Source organism: Lutra lutra, chromosome 14 (genome assembly GCF_902655055.1).
Source record: "Lutra lutra chromosome 14, mLutLut1.2, whole genome shotgun sequence".
In the NCBI taxonomy this organism is placed as follows: Eukaryota; Metazoa; Chordata; class Mammalia; order Carnivora; family Mustelidae; genus Lutra; species Lutra lutra.
Genome location: NC_062291.1, coordinates 29,796,153 through 29,811,385, shown reverse-complemented (window position 1 = coordinate 29,811,385; position 15,233 = coordinate 29,796,153). Strand labels below are relative to the sequence as shown.

Genomic DNA, 15,233 nt, shown 5'->3' with positions numbered 1-15,233 from the left:
TTCCTCATCTCTTATTATAGTCTTTGGCTTAAAATCTAATTGATCTGATATAAGGATTGCCACTCCTGCTTTCTTCTGATGTCCATTAGCATGGTAAATTGTTTTCCACCCCCTCACTTTAAATCTGGAGGTGTCTTCAGGTTTAAGATGAGTTTCTTGTAGGCAACATATATATGGGTCTTTTTTTTTTATCCATTCTGATACCCTGTGTCTTTTGATTGGGGCATTTAGCCCATTAACATTCAGGGTAAGTATTGAGAGATATGAATTTAGTGCCATTGTATTGCCTGTAAGGTGACTGTTAGTGTATATTGTCTCTGTTTCTTTCTGATCTACTACTTTTAGGTTCTCTCTTTGCTTAGAGGACCCCTTTCAATATTTCCTGTAGAGAGAATTTGTTTGCAAATTCTTTTAGTTTTTGTTTGTCCTGGAAGCTTTTAATCTCTCCTTCTATTTTCAATGATAGCCTAGCTGGATATAGTATTCTTGGCTGCATGTTTTTCTCGTTTAGTGCTCTGAATATATCATGCCAGCTCTTTCTGGCCTGCCAGGTCACTGTGGATAAGTCTGCTGCCAATCTAATATTTTTACCATTGTATGTTACAGACTTCTTTTCCCGGGCTGCTTTCAGGATTTTCTCTTTGTCACTAAGACTTGTAAATTTTACTATTAGGTGATGGGGTGTGGACCTATTCTTATTTATTTTGAGGGGGGTTCTCTGCACTTCCTGGATTTTGATGCTTGTTCCCTTTGCCATATTGGGGAAATTCTCTCCAATAATTCTCTCCAATATACCTTCTGCTCCCCCCCCTCTCTCTCTTCTTCTTCTGGAATCCCAATTATTCTAATGTTTCATCTTATGGTGTCACTTATCTCTCGAATTCTGCCCTAGTGGTCAAGTAGCTGTTTGTCCCTCTTTTGCTCAGCTTCTTTATTCTCTGTCATTTGGTCTTCTATATCGCTAATTCTTTCTTCTGCCTCATTTATCCTAGCAGTGAGAGCCTCCATTTTTGATTGCACCTCATTAATAGCTTTTTTGATTTCAACTTGGTTAGATTTTAGTTCTTTTATTTCTCCAGAAAGGGCTTTTATATCTCCCAAGAGGGTTTCTCTAATATCTTCCATGCCTTTTTTGAGCCTGGCTAGAACCTTGAGAATTGTCATTCTGAACTCTAGATCTGACATATTACCAATGTCTGTATTGATTAGGTCCCTAGCCTTCAATACTGCCTCTTGTTATTTTTTTTGTGGTGAATTTTTCTGCCTTGTCATTTTGTCCAAATAAAAGTATATGAAGGAGCAAGTAAAATACTAAAAGAGTGGCAAAGACCCCAGGAAAATATGCTTTAACCAAATCAGAAGAGATCCCAAATCGTGAGGGGGGAGAAAGGGGATAAAAAGAGGTTCAGAAGGAAAAAAAAAAGAAAGAAAGAAACAGTTAAAAAAGAAAATGAATAAGGAATAAAGATAAAAAAGAAAAGAATATATATATATATATATATATATATATATATTAGATAAACTAGTTAAAAACATTAAAAAAGAAAAGGGTAAAAGTTAAAAAAAATTTAGCAGAAGAAGAGAGAAAAAAACAATTGAAAAAAAATTAAATTAACTGCAAGACTAAGGAATCATGGGGAGAAAGCCATGAGTTCCGTACTTTGCTTTTTCCTCCTCTGGAAGGAGGAGAAATACCTCAATACCTCTCCTAGGTATTGAAACTGCACTCCTTGGTAGGTGAACTTGGTCCTGGCTGGATTTCTTGTTGATCTTCTGGGGGAGGGGCCTGTTGTAGTGATTCTCAAGTGTCTTTGCCCCAGGCGGAATTGCACCGCCCTTACCAGGGGCCTGTCTGAGCTCGGTTTGCTTTTGGGAGCTTTTGTTCCCTGAGAGCTTTCTAGAGTTCTGGAGGACGGGAATGAAGATGGCGGCCTCCCAGTCTCCGGCCCGGAGGATCCGAGAGCTCGGGGCCACACTCCTCAGTGCGCCTCAGAGAACAGCGCCCATTTACTCCTGTCTGCCTGACCTCCGGCAGCGCTCTGAGCTGACTGAGCCTGCGACTGGTTCAAGGTAACCCCGAGCTGTGAGTTCACTCCTCAGCTCTGTCTCTGTAGCTGGCTTCCCCGTTCTAATACCTGCAAGCTCTGCGACACTCAGCCACCCCCGATCCTTCTGTGACTCTGCGGGACCTGAGGCCACGCTGACCCTGCCTGGGCTTCACCTCGGTTTAGCCTCTGGAGCGATGTCCCTTTGCGGAACAGACTTTTAAAAGTCCTGATTTTGTGCTCTGTTGCTCCGCCGCTGGCCAGGACCCCCCCCCCCCACAGTCTATCTTCCGGTCGCTTTGGATTCACTTCTCCCCCAGTCCTACCTTTCAGAGAGTGGTTGATTTTCTGTTTCTAGAGTTGCTGTTCTTCTCTTCGATCTCCCATTGGATTTGTAGGTGTTTGCAATGTTTAGGTAAGCTATCTAGCTGATCTCCTCCTACCTGAAGTAGTCTCAGCCTGCTACTTCTCCTCCATCTTGACTCCTCCCGCATTCTATAGTTTTTGATGTAAAAACTATTTTGTCTGATATAGCCGTATCTACTCTCTTTTGATTACCATTTTCAAGTAATATCTTTTTATAGAATTTCATTTTCAGCCTATCTATGACCTTAAAGCTAACATAAGCCTCTTTTAGGCAGCATGTAGGGTTTTTCTTTCTTTAAATATCTATTTAGCCACTATGTGTATTTTAATTGGAGATTTTAATTCACTTACATTTAAAGTAATTATTGATAGCTAAAGACTTCCTATTGCCATTTTTTAAATTTTGCAGTTCCTTTGTTTCTTTCTTCCTTTCTTCTTATCTTCCTTTGTAATTTGATGATTTTTTTTTTTTGTAGTAGTATGCTCTGATTCCTGTATCTTTATCTTTTGTGTATCCACTAAAGGATTATTATTTTTTTTAAAGATTTATTTATTTATTTGAGAAAGAAAGAGGAAGGGCATGAGCAGGGGGAGGAGCAGAGGAAGAGAGGGAGAGAATCCTCAAGCAGACTCTCTGCTGAACCTGGAGTCTGACACAGGCCTCGATCCTATGACCCTGAGATCATATCTTGACCTAAAATAAAAAATCGGATACCTAACTGATTGAGCAACCCAGGCACCCCAGCATAATTTTTTGGTTGCCATTAGGCTTAAATAACACATTTTATAGTAATAACAGTTTATTTTAACCTGATAGCAACTTAACTTTGGTTGCATACAAAAACCATATACTTTTAAAAGAAGATTAATTTATTTATTGGAGAGAGAGTATGGGGGTAGGGTCAGAAGGAGATAATCTCCCTCTTGAGTGCAGAGCCTAATGCAGGCTCAATCCCATGATTCTGAGATCATGACTTGGGCTAAAGTCAAGAGTCAGATGCTTAACCAACTGAGCCATCCAGGCTCTCCCAAAATCATGTGCTTTTATCCCTCCTCACATTTTTTTTTTAATTCTTATTACAACTTACATCTTTTTATGTTGTGTTCCTTAGTAATGTTTTGTAGCTTTAGTTATTTTTAATAATTTTTAACTGTTTTACTATAGTTGTAAGTGATTTATCCACCATCATTACAATGTTAGAGTATTCTGAATTGATATATTTGTCCTTTTTTTTTTTTTCACGTCAGATGGGTAATGTGCCGAGGTCGTAACAAGGTTTAGAGGGTGGCACATATCACACAGACGTGTGAACACCCAATCATCACGCTTATGAACTACAAAAGGATCCATATTTGTCCTTTTTTAACGATTTTATTTATTTATTTATTTGACAGAAAGAGAGAGAGAGTGACAGTGAGAGAGAGAGAATACAAACAAGCAGGGGGAGTGGGAGAGGGAGAAGCAGGCTTCCTACAGATCAGGAAGTCCAATGTGGGGCTCGATCCCAGGACCCTGGGATCATGACCTGAGCCAAAGGCAGATGTTTAATGACTGAGCCACCCAGGTGCCCTGATACATTTGTCTTTACTAGTGAGTTTTACACTTCCATTTGTTTTCATGTTGCTAGTTTGTATCCTTTGTTTCAATTTGAACTCTCTTTAGCATCTCTTGAAATGTGGGCCTTGTGGTGATATATCTCAGCTTTTCTTTGGAAATGTCTTTATCTCTTCTTCTGAAGAACATCTTTGCCAGTTATGGTATTCTTGGTTGCCACCTTTGTCTTACAGTCTTTTGAATATATCATTTCACTTTCTCCTGACCATCAAGATTTCTATTGAGAAGTGTGATGATAATTTTATGGGGGCTACCTTGTATTAGATAAGTTGATTTTCTCTTGCTGCTTTCAATATTCTTTTTTGTCTTTGACTTTTGACAATTTGATTATAATGTATCTCTGTGAAGATCTTTTTATGTTTAACCTGTTTGGGATTCTTTGTGCTTTATGGATCTGGGTGTTTATTTCCTTCCCCAGTTTGTGAAAATTTTTTGGTCATTATATTTTTAAATAAGATTTCAGAAACTTTCTCTTTTTCTTTTCCTTCTGGGATTCCCATGATGTGTATATTGATTTTTTTGGGATGCTGTTCCAAAGAGTTCTAAGCTTTCTTAACTCATTTTAATAATTTTTTCTTTTTGTTCCTCTGACTAGGTAATTTCAAAGGATTTGTCCTTGTGAGTTCATTGATCCTTTCTTTTGCACACTCAACTCTGTTCTTGATCCCTTTAGTGGATTTACAGTACAATCATTGTATTCTTTAGCCCCTGGACTTCTGTTAGGTTATTTTTTATGATTTCTCTCTCTTTGTTAAACTTATCATTTGTTCATGTATTGTTTTCCTGACTTCATTGAAGTGTCCACTTGCGTTCTCTCCTGATGAGCTTTTAAAGATGATTATTTTGAATTATTTTTCAGGCAATTAGTAAATCACCATTTCTTTAGGATCAGCTACTGGATCTTGATTTTGTTCTTTTGGTGAGATCATATTTCTTTGGTTCTTTGGTTCTTCATATTGCTTGAAACCTTGCGTGCTGTCTTCACATTTGAAGCAGTCACTTCCTCTTTACTGACTGGCTTTAAGAGAGAAAGATCTTCACCAGTCAACCAGGCTAGAGATAATGGGGTCTCTCAGACTCTTTTTGTATGGGAACTTGCTTTATTTTTTTATTATTCCCTTGTGGGAGAAGTCTTAGACTGTGTGCCTTAGCTTGATCCTGCAAAGCCAGGCCAGGTGCTGACATCCTCCTGTTTATCTTCCCAATGTCATTGCCCTGAGGTGTTCAGGGTTATGCATCTCTTCCGAATCCAGCAGATCCAGATGGATGCTGGTAGGTGTGTGGCTTTTTGTGGGGGTTCCCATGCCTTGTCTGCGGGAGAGCTTAGGGTATTGGCTACTGGAGGGAGGGGTTGCATGGAATGCTGGGGGTACATGTTGGCTAGTTGTGGGATCTCTAGGTGGAGGTCCCACTGGGTTTGTGGGCAGAATTCTTACTAGAATCCACACTCCAGTTATTAGGATTTGCCACTTGTTGAAATCCATGCATGAGTTACTCTGAGCTCTTGTCTTTTTTCTCTGCTCTTACCAATTCCTAGATTATTCAGTTTTCCCAGTTCTTTCAATATTCTGGGTATGGAAATATAGATATGGGTCTCTTAGACACCCTCTTCAGAAGGCTGGGGAAGCTTAGGGCTCACTTTGCTCTCATTTTTTCCAGTGTGATAAATTATAAGTGAGGGCAGTATCTGTAGGCCCTGTGCTGTCTTACCTTGACATGAGTAAAGTGAAAGTAGTGGGTTTTTGTTTTGTTTTTGTTTGTTTTTAATCCTTTTCAGTACTTCTATTTTTTGGTTCTTTGATCCACTGGGGTGCCAGAACCAATCAGCTGTACACTGAGGTATTCTAGTTTGTGGATCATTGTTAAATCAGTTAAATCAGTTTCTATAGAGATGTATGGTAGGGAGCCTTGTTTAGGAGAGACAATTTTTTACTTCATAGGTCTCAAATATCCATTCTAGTTTATACAACATTCAATTTATGTAAAAAACCCTTACCTTTTTTATCGATTTAATGACAAGGTTAGTGAAAATTTTTATAGGATGTAAATAGGAGGACAGTAGTTTTAGGAAGAATGAAGAGTCCTGCATGTGGGTATCAGATGTCAGAGCACAGGCATTGGTTCAAGTTTAGATAAGATCACAGAATTTGGTTTTAAAGGTCAAGGAAATAAAAATCCAAGGTAAGATAGTTTAAGGAATTGTCCTATAGGGCAGGAACTAGAGTGAGCTTAATCCTATAAGAAAGACTATTTTCTGTCATGAAATCATAGTCAGAACATCTAAAATTACATTTCTTCTAGCAATACTTATAGGTAAACATTTGAAATTTAATCAGATTTACCTATCATTATAAGCAGGAGACATGCTAACTGCTCCTAAGACATCTTTTAATGGCATTTGAGCAAGTACTTGATAATATCACATTGGAGGGACATTTTCAAAAAGGTTTTAATTGATTTAATAATTGTTATGAAACACTGGAATAGAATGTTTGTATGACATTAGTGAGCCAAAGAAAGACATGGTAAAATGGGGAATGAAATAAGGAGGTAGATTTATATGTAAGTGACTCCTTGATGGATGGCCAAGCTTATGGTAGAGTTATTATCTAGTCAAAAAGTTTATGCACTGGATAAAGAAAATGTTGAATTTGGTATTTGTAAAAATAATTTCCTTTCTATTTTTTTCATTTTTTTGTCCATCTAAAAGAGAAAAATGGAGAGATTAACTAGCACAGGAGAAAAATAGGAAGGAAATGGAATCATGAAAGGAAGAATTCTGCTGAAAATTTTTAGGACATTTAATTTTATAAAAGATCTAGTTGTATTTTATATTATATGTGAACATTACACAGGACTAATTTTTCTTTTTTTCTAAATGTTTAGAAATGTTTTTTCCCTTCTGTAATGATTTTCTTTTCCTAGCTTGACATAGAATTTTAGTTTTAAAAATTTTATCCTACTTTTGATCCCCAAAGATTTATCATAATATAATAGGACAATGATCAGTATAAGATGCATACATACACACAATATACATACACCTCTGTGTATGTGTGTTTACATATCACTGTGTGTATTTTTGTTTGTATATGTAGGCTCACATATGCACTCATGTTGAAAATTATTATATGATTTTATTTTATGCTAAGAGTTCTTCAAAGAGCTTTTATTTGATACTAATTTTTCCCCAATTATCACATTATGCTTAAATCTTGGAAAGTCTTCCTCTCCTAATATATTTTAATAAAAGAACCTTGGAGCCACATAACCTCCATCTTTTCATCATAGGTTACTGATTATCTTGACTTCTATTGCCTGAAGACTTATATCTGATGGAAACATTAAAAATACCATGTTCCAAATAGTATCAGGTTCCAAATAGTAGGAAATAGCTGGCAGTTATAATAGATCAAATGGAAGATAGAATTTTACTTTCTAAATAAATAATTAAATTCAGAATTCTCTTTGATAAGTTAGTGTTGAGGCTAATTAGAATATATGATTTACAATGAGGCATAATGAAAATAATAGTGAATTAGGTATTTACAACCTGGATACTCATCTGAAATCACTGTTTATTTGCTCACTGACCTTGGGCAAGAGAGCCTCAGCTTGACTCATCACCAACTGAAATATATATTTAATATCTTTACTGCCCAGGTCTTTTTAATGTTGTTAAGATGAAATGATATATGTGAAAATATTATGTAAACAATGAAGTTCTATATTAAGGTGACTATTTTTTTTAAAGATTTTATTTATTTATTTGACAGACAGAGATCACAAGTAGGTAGAGAGGCAGGCAGAGAGAGAGAGAGGAAAGCAGGCTCCCCGCTGAGCAGAGAGCCCGATGTGGGACTCGATCCCAGGACCCTGAGATCATGACTTGAGCCGAAGGCAGCGGCTTAACCCACTGAACCACCCAGGCACCCCTATTAAGGTGACTATTATAAATTATAGTTGATATGTGCCATGGACTCTATTAAGCATTCATGTAATTCTTACAACAGTTTTATGGGACAAGCAACATTTTAATATTCCGATTTTACAGATCAGGAAGGTGAGTTCCATAATGTCTAAGATATTTGATTGAGTTCATACTATCTATGATTGGGAAAGGCAAGATTTGGATACTGGTTTGTTTGACACTAGACTTGATGCTCATAATTGCACAATTTTTGTCTCTCATTTGAATAATAATTCCTATATAGGATAATGCATGGAAATGAATTCTCTCTTTTTTTTAAATCTCTTCTGAATTCTAAATGTGAAAATGAAATAATATTTATTTTTCCTAAAAGCAGAATTTAATGGAGTTCTAATTATTGAAATGTATTCTTCCTTTAGAATTTAATTGTCTTGGATCCACTCACAGTGACTGAGGAAGAAATTAGACCATCTCTAGAGAAACGTCTTGAAGCCATTATCAGTGGGGCTGCACTATTGGCTGACTCTTCATGTACTAGAGATTTCCATCGGGAACGGATTATTGCAGAATGCAATGCCATTCGCCAGGCTCTCCAGGACCTGCTTTCAGAATACATGAACAATGTAGGTAACTTGTTTTCTCCCAACCCCATTCACTGGTTATATGCTGAGGGTCTCTCTGTGTACAAATGTGATAAATTACAAATGAATACTTGATTTTACATAGGCTGGCTTTCTGAGTGGGTTCTACTCAAAAAGTACAGCATTGATATAGGAATTTCTAGGGATGAGATCCAACAATATATAATTGTTTTGTTTAAGGCAGTATCTAAATATTAGTTGAAGGAGGGAGTCAAAATTGGAGAAAAGAAATTGGAGTTGGACATCAATTTAAAGGATAAAAGGAAGATGAAGAAAAGGGCAGGTTGTTCAGGATTTCATTGGTGAATAAGAAAATCAGAATTTAGATAGTATTAGATAAAGTCAATGTTGAAGGAATCGGGTTATTTTTGAAGGTGTAAAGAATTCATATAGTTTGTAACTATAGCTCCTAATCTTTTCACACGTGACATAACGTCTTAATTTTTTTGCAATTTTAGCGATCTCTTAGGAATATGAGAAATGCTATCTAAATTTAGACACATGTGAAAATATTTGTTTCAAGGTGCTCTTGGTTTCATTTCATAAATCTTCATATATGACATTAATTTCATATGTACATATTTATCCATCTATAGAGTATCTATGCCAGTTCTTAAACATTCAAATCTTGCTGCTGTTTTCAAAATGAGGAAAAAAGCCTTGACGACATTGTCAAGCATATATTGATCATAAAGAATTCTTAAATAATAGAGCTAAACAAAATGAAGGATTTATAATATGTATATAATTAATATATAATAATATATATTTATAAAATATTTTGTTCATCTGCCTTACAAATGGAATAATTAAAGAATTATGAAGGTACATTTTGAAAATTATTAGTTACAAATCATATGACTTTTGGGGCATGAAGTTGAAGATTTAGGATTGTTCAGTATAAGTAATTTATGTGAATAATTGAAATGTGCTAAAATTAGTTAATGAATTTTAAGGCTCCTTCTGCACATTTGATGTATCTCCATACTCTTAATATTTGATGACTTTGGCTCCTGACCAAAAATCTCTTGCCTGTCAAGAAATCAAAGTTGTAAGGCAGATTTTGTTAACAAGAAGAACATGTAAGTAACATCATGTCCTGCTTCTGAAGCTAGAATAGTTCCATTTTTAGCACATGATATATTTTTTTTATTTCCAGTATTTTTTAAATTTTTTATGGAAAATTATGACAAAGTGTAAGAAATAGAAAATTATATAAGGCAAGCCTGAACCCAGAGAGCACATAATATATTTTTAGTTAAAGACTTTTTAAGGGAATTCATCACTTATAAGAAACTCAGAAGATAATATTGTATTGGATTTCCTTCTCCCATGTTCTTTAAACTATTAAAATTATTATTCTCATATTTGTAGGTAAAATACAATTAAATATGTTTATTTTATCTTAATTATAAAATTATAGATAAATTCCCTTTATCAGACATAGATAAAGTTGTTTTATTCCTTTAGATACAAAAGCAAACAGATACCCAAAAACAGTCACCCACGTTACATAGTCAGGAATGGCTATGTAATTGTGGAGCTTGATGCCAAATGAAAATGCAAATATTCTTCAAAAGCAGGGGAAAAAACTCTTTTTTCCTTTTTCACAGTCTTGTTTGACCCAAGAAAGGTGATTTTTATTTGCTATTTAGTGTTAGGTTCTCTAGTACATAGGGCTAATTGTGGGAACATGCAGATCCTCTCAGGTGTCTGTGGCTCTTCTCCATGACTGTGACCCATTTTGCCTTGTTCCAAGGCCATCACCAGAAGTGGCAGCAATTGTTTGGTGGGGGAGCAGGTGGCTAAGGACCTGTGCCTGGAAGGCAGAACTAAATGTGAGTCTAAGACATATGCTTCATTGCTGCATCAGACTTCACTAATATAACCAAATTCAAAGATAAATTTCTTAAAAATTTTGAGACTGTGATGGCTGAGCATTAAAGGCCAACCATCAGGTTTCTTTCTGAGTATGGGCACCTATGTGCAGTCACATGCCCTGAAGCTGGTCCTGTACATCATAAATGCATATCACGTAAGCGATTTTATGGTTCTCTTCAACTTTGGGTTTAAAACTATTTGAGTTAAAAACTATTCATACCAAAGGTAAAGTGATGGGAGCATTCTGCCCTGGGTGCAATCATTAAGACCTTGCATAATATCTAGATATTTAAATAATAGTAAGACTAACTGAAAGTTGGTCTGCTTTTTATTTTCACCATGCTCTAACAGTTCTAAATGTTAAGTGATAAAATGTTTTTCTCAAAACTCTTTTGTTCTTCTAAGTTCTAAACAATTACGTTGGTTATAAGTGATGTTTAATAGTATGTATGTATGATTCAAATTGCACATTTTATGATTATACTTTAAATAACCATTATATTCCTTATGCATTTAAACAGCAGATTCAAAATAAACAATGATGACACAGTGATTGTAAAGACAAAGAACTATGAAATAGAGTCACTTCAATTCTGTTGTTTTATATCATATGGAATTTTATTTAAATTTAAAAAGCATGACAATGAAACAGTGTGAATTTCCATGGGTAGTATTTGTGTTAAGTAAATCCAAATTTTATGCATGTGAACTTCATATGTGAAATTTTTTTTTTATTTGTGAAATATTTTATTGAATTTGAGTACTAACTTCGAAATTTGTTTTCCTTTAAGATTTGTCAATTGCTTTAAAGTTAAAAACAAGTCAGGAAAATAATGATTATTACTGAAAAGTGATTTTGTCATACAGAGAAGAGAAGTGTTTAAATATCTACTCCAAGTATAAAATATGCTAAGTGAGGCACTAAAAGTACTTAGGTATTTTTCTGTGTTTTACTGCTCTTTTTCTTAAGAAGGATTTACTCGTATTCAGTTTCAAGGCCCATTTGTCAAGTAAGCAAAACTTACTTATGTTACTAATATCCTGATAGTTATGTTGGTTTTAAAACAAGGTAAGTTCTGTATTAGAAGAGTGAAGTGGAAAGAAACTTTTTAATTTATAATATGCAAATAATTAAGATCAGAGTCAAGTAGCTTTTTAAAATCATGTCCAGATAATTATCTTAATTCATTTTTTTTCCAAGGGTAGTCTCAATTAGGAATTTAAATGCTTTTCAGTTATTTAATTGATTAGATGGCATTACTCTTCATACTTGATAGAGGTTGTTTTCTTCTTCTTTCCTCCTTCGCCCATGTTTCCTCTTCTCCTCTTCTGGCAAAGGGGAGTAAACACCCCAGAAATACCTCTCGATTATGGCACTTCGTCATTTTTAGCTCTCATTCCTGTTGGAATTCCTGTGTTTACTCGTCTGCCATCTCTGCTGGACAGGAGCTCTAAAAGAGTGAGGATTATCTCTCTTGCTCTTTCAGGTAGCAGGAGCTCAGTAGTTATTATTTGGATACAAGTATATTGAGTTTAATACTTGCTTCTTTAATACTTGCTTCTTTTCAGTTTTTCAAATTAAAATGACAATGTGTCTAAAGCAATTAATTTGTATTTATTTATTATATTAAATGATTACCATGGAGAAAACATGGGGAAGATTAATGATAAGAACAGATACACAGAAAAGGAAGAAGTGAGAAAGCTGTTCTTTGGGTGATCTTAGTGTATTTGTATATTCCTTTCTCTTAGGATATAGTATGAAATACTTCTTGAGGAAGGCTTTTTTTTTTTTTTCAGGGAATTAAAGAATTTCAGTGTGTGGGTAATGTCTGGTGATCTGCCCTAATGTTGGTGTAGAGGTCAGAGCAGGAGGAGCTAAATTTATGCAGTGGTGGTCCACATGATCAGAAATCCATGTATATGTACATTATATTAACATTATAAGTACAGCTCATTAATAATAAAAAATGAATTTTTAGTATTATGAGAAAGCACTGCAAAGGCAGTTTAATATTAAGCTCTTTTTTCATATTAAAATACAGTATTTTAGGCCTTATACTAGTATCTTGACCTAGACAATGAATATTGGAATTAAATAGCAGGAACCAATCTGGAAAAACAGTGGGGTATATTTTCAGAACAGATTCCCGAGTTTTATTCCAGGGTTATTTCACAAATGATGCTTCTTTATACCTTTCATTAGCTTTAATGAAAGGGAATGTACTTTCCTAGTATTAGCTGAACTCAAACCTTTCTCAGAATTTGCTCAAAGGTTTTAGGATAGCTGATGTACTTCAATCTTCAACTTCCAGTTTAAAGAATGCAGTGTTTCATGTGGTGGGCTTGGTTTACTTTTCAGGTTAGTTTTGAGCTTTTGTAATTGGGCTGTTGATGATTGTTGAGACACAATAAAGATAACTGTGAAAACTTAAGACAAGATTAACACTTATAAACTGTGGATGTTTTATATGAATGTGATTTCAAGGCTTCAAATTTTGTAAGTCTGTTGAGTACAGAGAAGTTCAGCAGTGGGAAATGAATACAGTTTATGTTTTCTCAGGTTTAGTGCTCGCTTCGGCAGCACATATACTAAAATGTTTTCTCAGGTTTAGTCCACATGACCAGTTTAAGTCTAAATGACTTTCTTAAACAGATCAGTAGGTCTTGATAATTTTTTTTGACTCAAACTCTGTTTAGTGTCTTGTGACATTGGTAAGAAATTAGTAGGAAATGAAACCCGATGGATCCATTACAGATAAAATAGACCACCACTTACCACTCTAATGATTATATGTATTTGTTGTAATATTTTCCATATATTTATGGAAATATTTTCCATATATTTATGGAAATATTTTCCATATATTTATGGAAATATTTTCCATATATACATAGGAATAATTATTTTATATCCATAGCTCAATAGTCAGCATAAATCTCACTGGGATAAAAAAAGGAAGTGTTAGCAATGCTGCATTCTTTTTAAAAAATTTTTAAATTTTTTTATTAACATATAATGTATTATTAGTCCCAGGGGTACAGGTCTTTGAATCACCAGGTTTACACACTTCACAGCACTCACCATAGCACATACCTTCTCCAATGTCCATAACCCCACCACCCTCTCCCTCCCTCCCTCCCCCAGCAATCCTCAGTTTGTTTTGTGAGAATAAGAATCTCTTATGGTTTGTCTCCCTCCCGATCCCATCTTGTTTCATAATTCTTTTCCTATCCCCAAGCCCCCCACATTGCATCTCAACTTCCTTATATCAGGGAGATCATATGATAATTGTCTTTCTTTGATTGACTTATTTCGCTAAGTATAATACCCTCTAGTTCCATCCATGTTGTTGCAAATGGCAAGATTTCATTTCTTTTGATGGTTGCATAGTATTCCATTGTATATATATATCACATCTTCTTTATCCATTCATCTGTTGATGGACATCTAGGTTCTTTCCATAGTTTGGCTATTGCAGACATTGCTGCTATAAACATCCGGATGCATTTGCATTTCTGCAAAGAAGACATCCAGATGGCCAACAGACACATGAAAAAGTGCTCCCTATCACTCCGCATCAGGGAAATACAAATCAAAACCACAATGAGATACCACCTCCCACCCGTCAGAATGGCTAAAATTAACAAGTCAGGAAATGACAGATGCTGGCAAGGATGCAGAGAAAGGGAAACCCTCCTACATTGTTGGTGGGAATGCAAGCTGGTGCAGCCACTCTGGAAAACAGCATGGAGGTTGCTTAAAAAGTTGAGACTAGAGCTACCCTATGACCCAGTAATTGCACTACTGGGTATTTACCCTAAATATACAAATGTACTGCAATGCTGAATTTTTTTCTGAAGTCCATTTCTTTGCCTTTTCCAGATTCTAGAGGCCGTCCACATTCCTTGGCTCATAGCCTCTTTCTCTGTCTTCATACCCAGCATTGTCACATTTCTCTGACTCTGTTTCTGTCCCCACATCTCTTTCTCTGACCCCAGCCAGGAAATGTTTTCTACTTTTTAGGATTCATGTGATTAGATAGGGCCTGCCCAGATTATCCAGGATAATCATGCCATCTCATGGCTTTTAGCCTTATTTACATCAGCAAAGTTCCTTTTGCCATTTAAGGTAACATGCTCACATGTCCTGGGAATAAGGGTGTGAGTATTTCTGGGAGCCCCATAACATACACTAATATCAGTCTTCCTTAGTCTCTTCTGTGGGAACGTCATTGCTCCTTATATTTTGAATCTATTATAGTAGTTAGTATCCCTTATTTACTTTAGGCTTTATGTAGTCAAATCACATGTCTGTTTTATTTACTATTTTATCTCAAGCCCCAGGCACAATACTTGGCATTACAAAAAGTTAGATTATATTTTTGAATGAAAAAATGAAATGAAATTATTGCATACTGTATATGCCATATACTGGAGAAAGAGCTTCTCTGACATTAAATGAAATGAGTTCCAGGTATCTACTAGATTTATGTGGTGGATTGCCTGTTATAAAATGTCTTATTTTGCAAAGTATAGGTCTTTTCTAAAAATCAGTGTGAATATTCAGAAGCATAATTTTCTCATCACAGTCTCTTCATTTCGATGCACATTCAGATATATTCCAAAATAAGATTTTTACTAGTTAAAAATATACTCCAGAGAATATTCAGAATCAGATAAAGTTTAACTTTTGTTTTTTAAAACTTAGAAGTATATTTTTCTAAGGTATTTATGTTGTTTTTCTTATACCT

General features: G+C 35.2%; 1 protein-coding gene and 1 non-coding gene across 7 annotated transcripts in view; one reads left to right on the top strand and one right to left on the bottom strand.

The window, feature by feature from the left end:
• CTNNA3 (catenin alpha 3) overlaps positions 1–15,233 on the top strand; it is a 1,776,580-nt gene that overhangs the window by 512,074 nt on the left and 1,249,273 nt on the right. For 4 of the 6 annotated variants that reach the window (XM_047701796.1, XM_047701794.1, XM_047701795.1 and 1 more), the window contains exon 7: positions 8,377–8,580. In XM_047701796.1, the coding sequence (XP_047557752.1) occupies positions 8,377–8,580 (204 nt within the window). The other 2 variants (XM_047701799.1, XM_047701798.1) reach the window with 2 other exon arrangements.
• On the bottom strand, positions 3,654–3,758 carry LOC125085384 (small nucleolar RNA U13). Its single transcript, XR_007122907.1, has one exon. It is a non-coding gene; the product is annotated as a small nucleolar RNA U13 (small nucleolar RNA).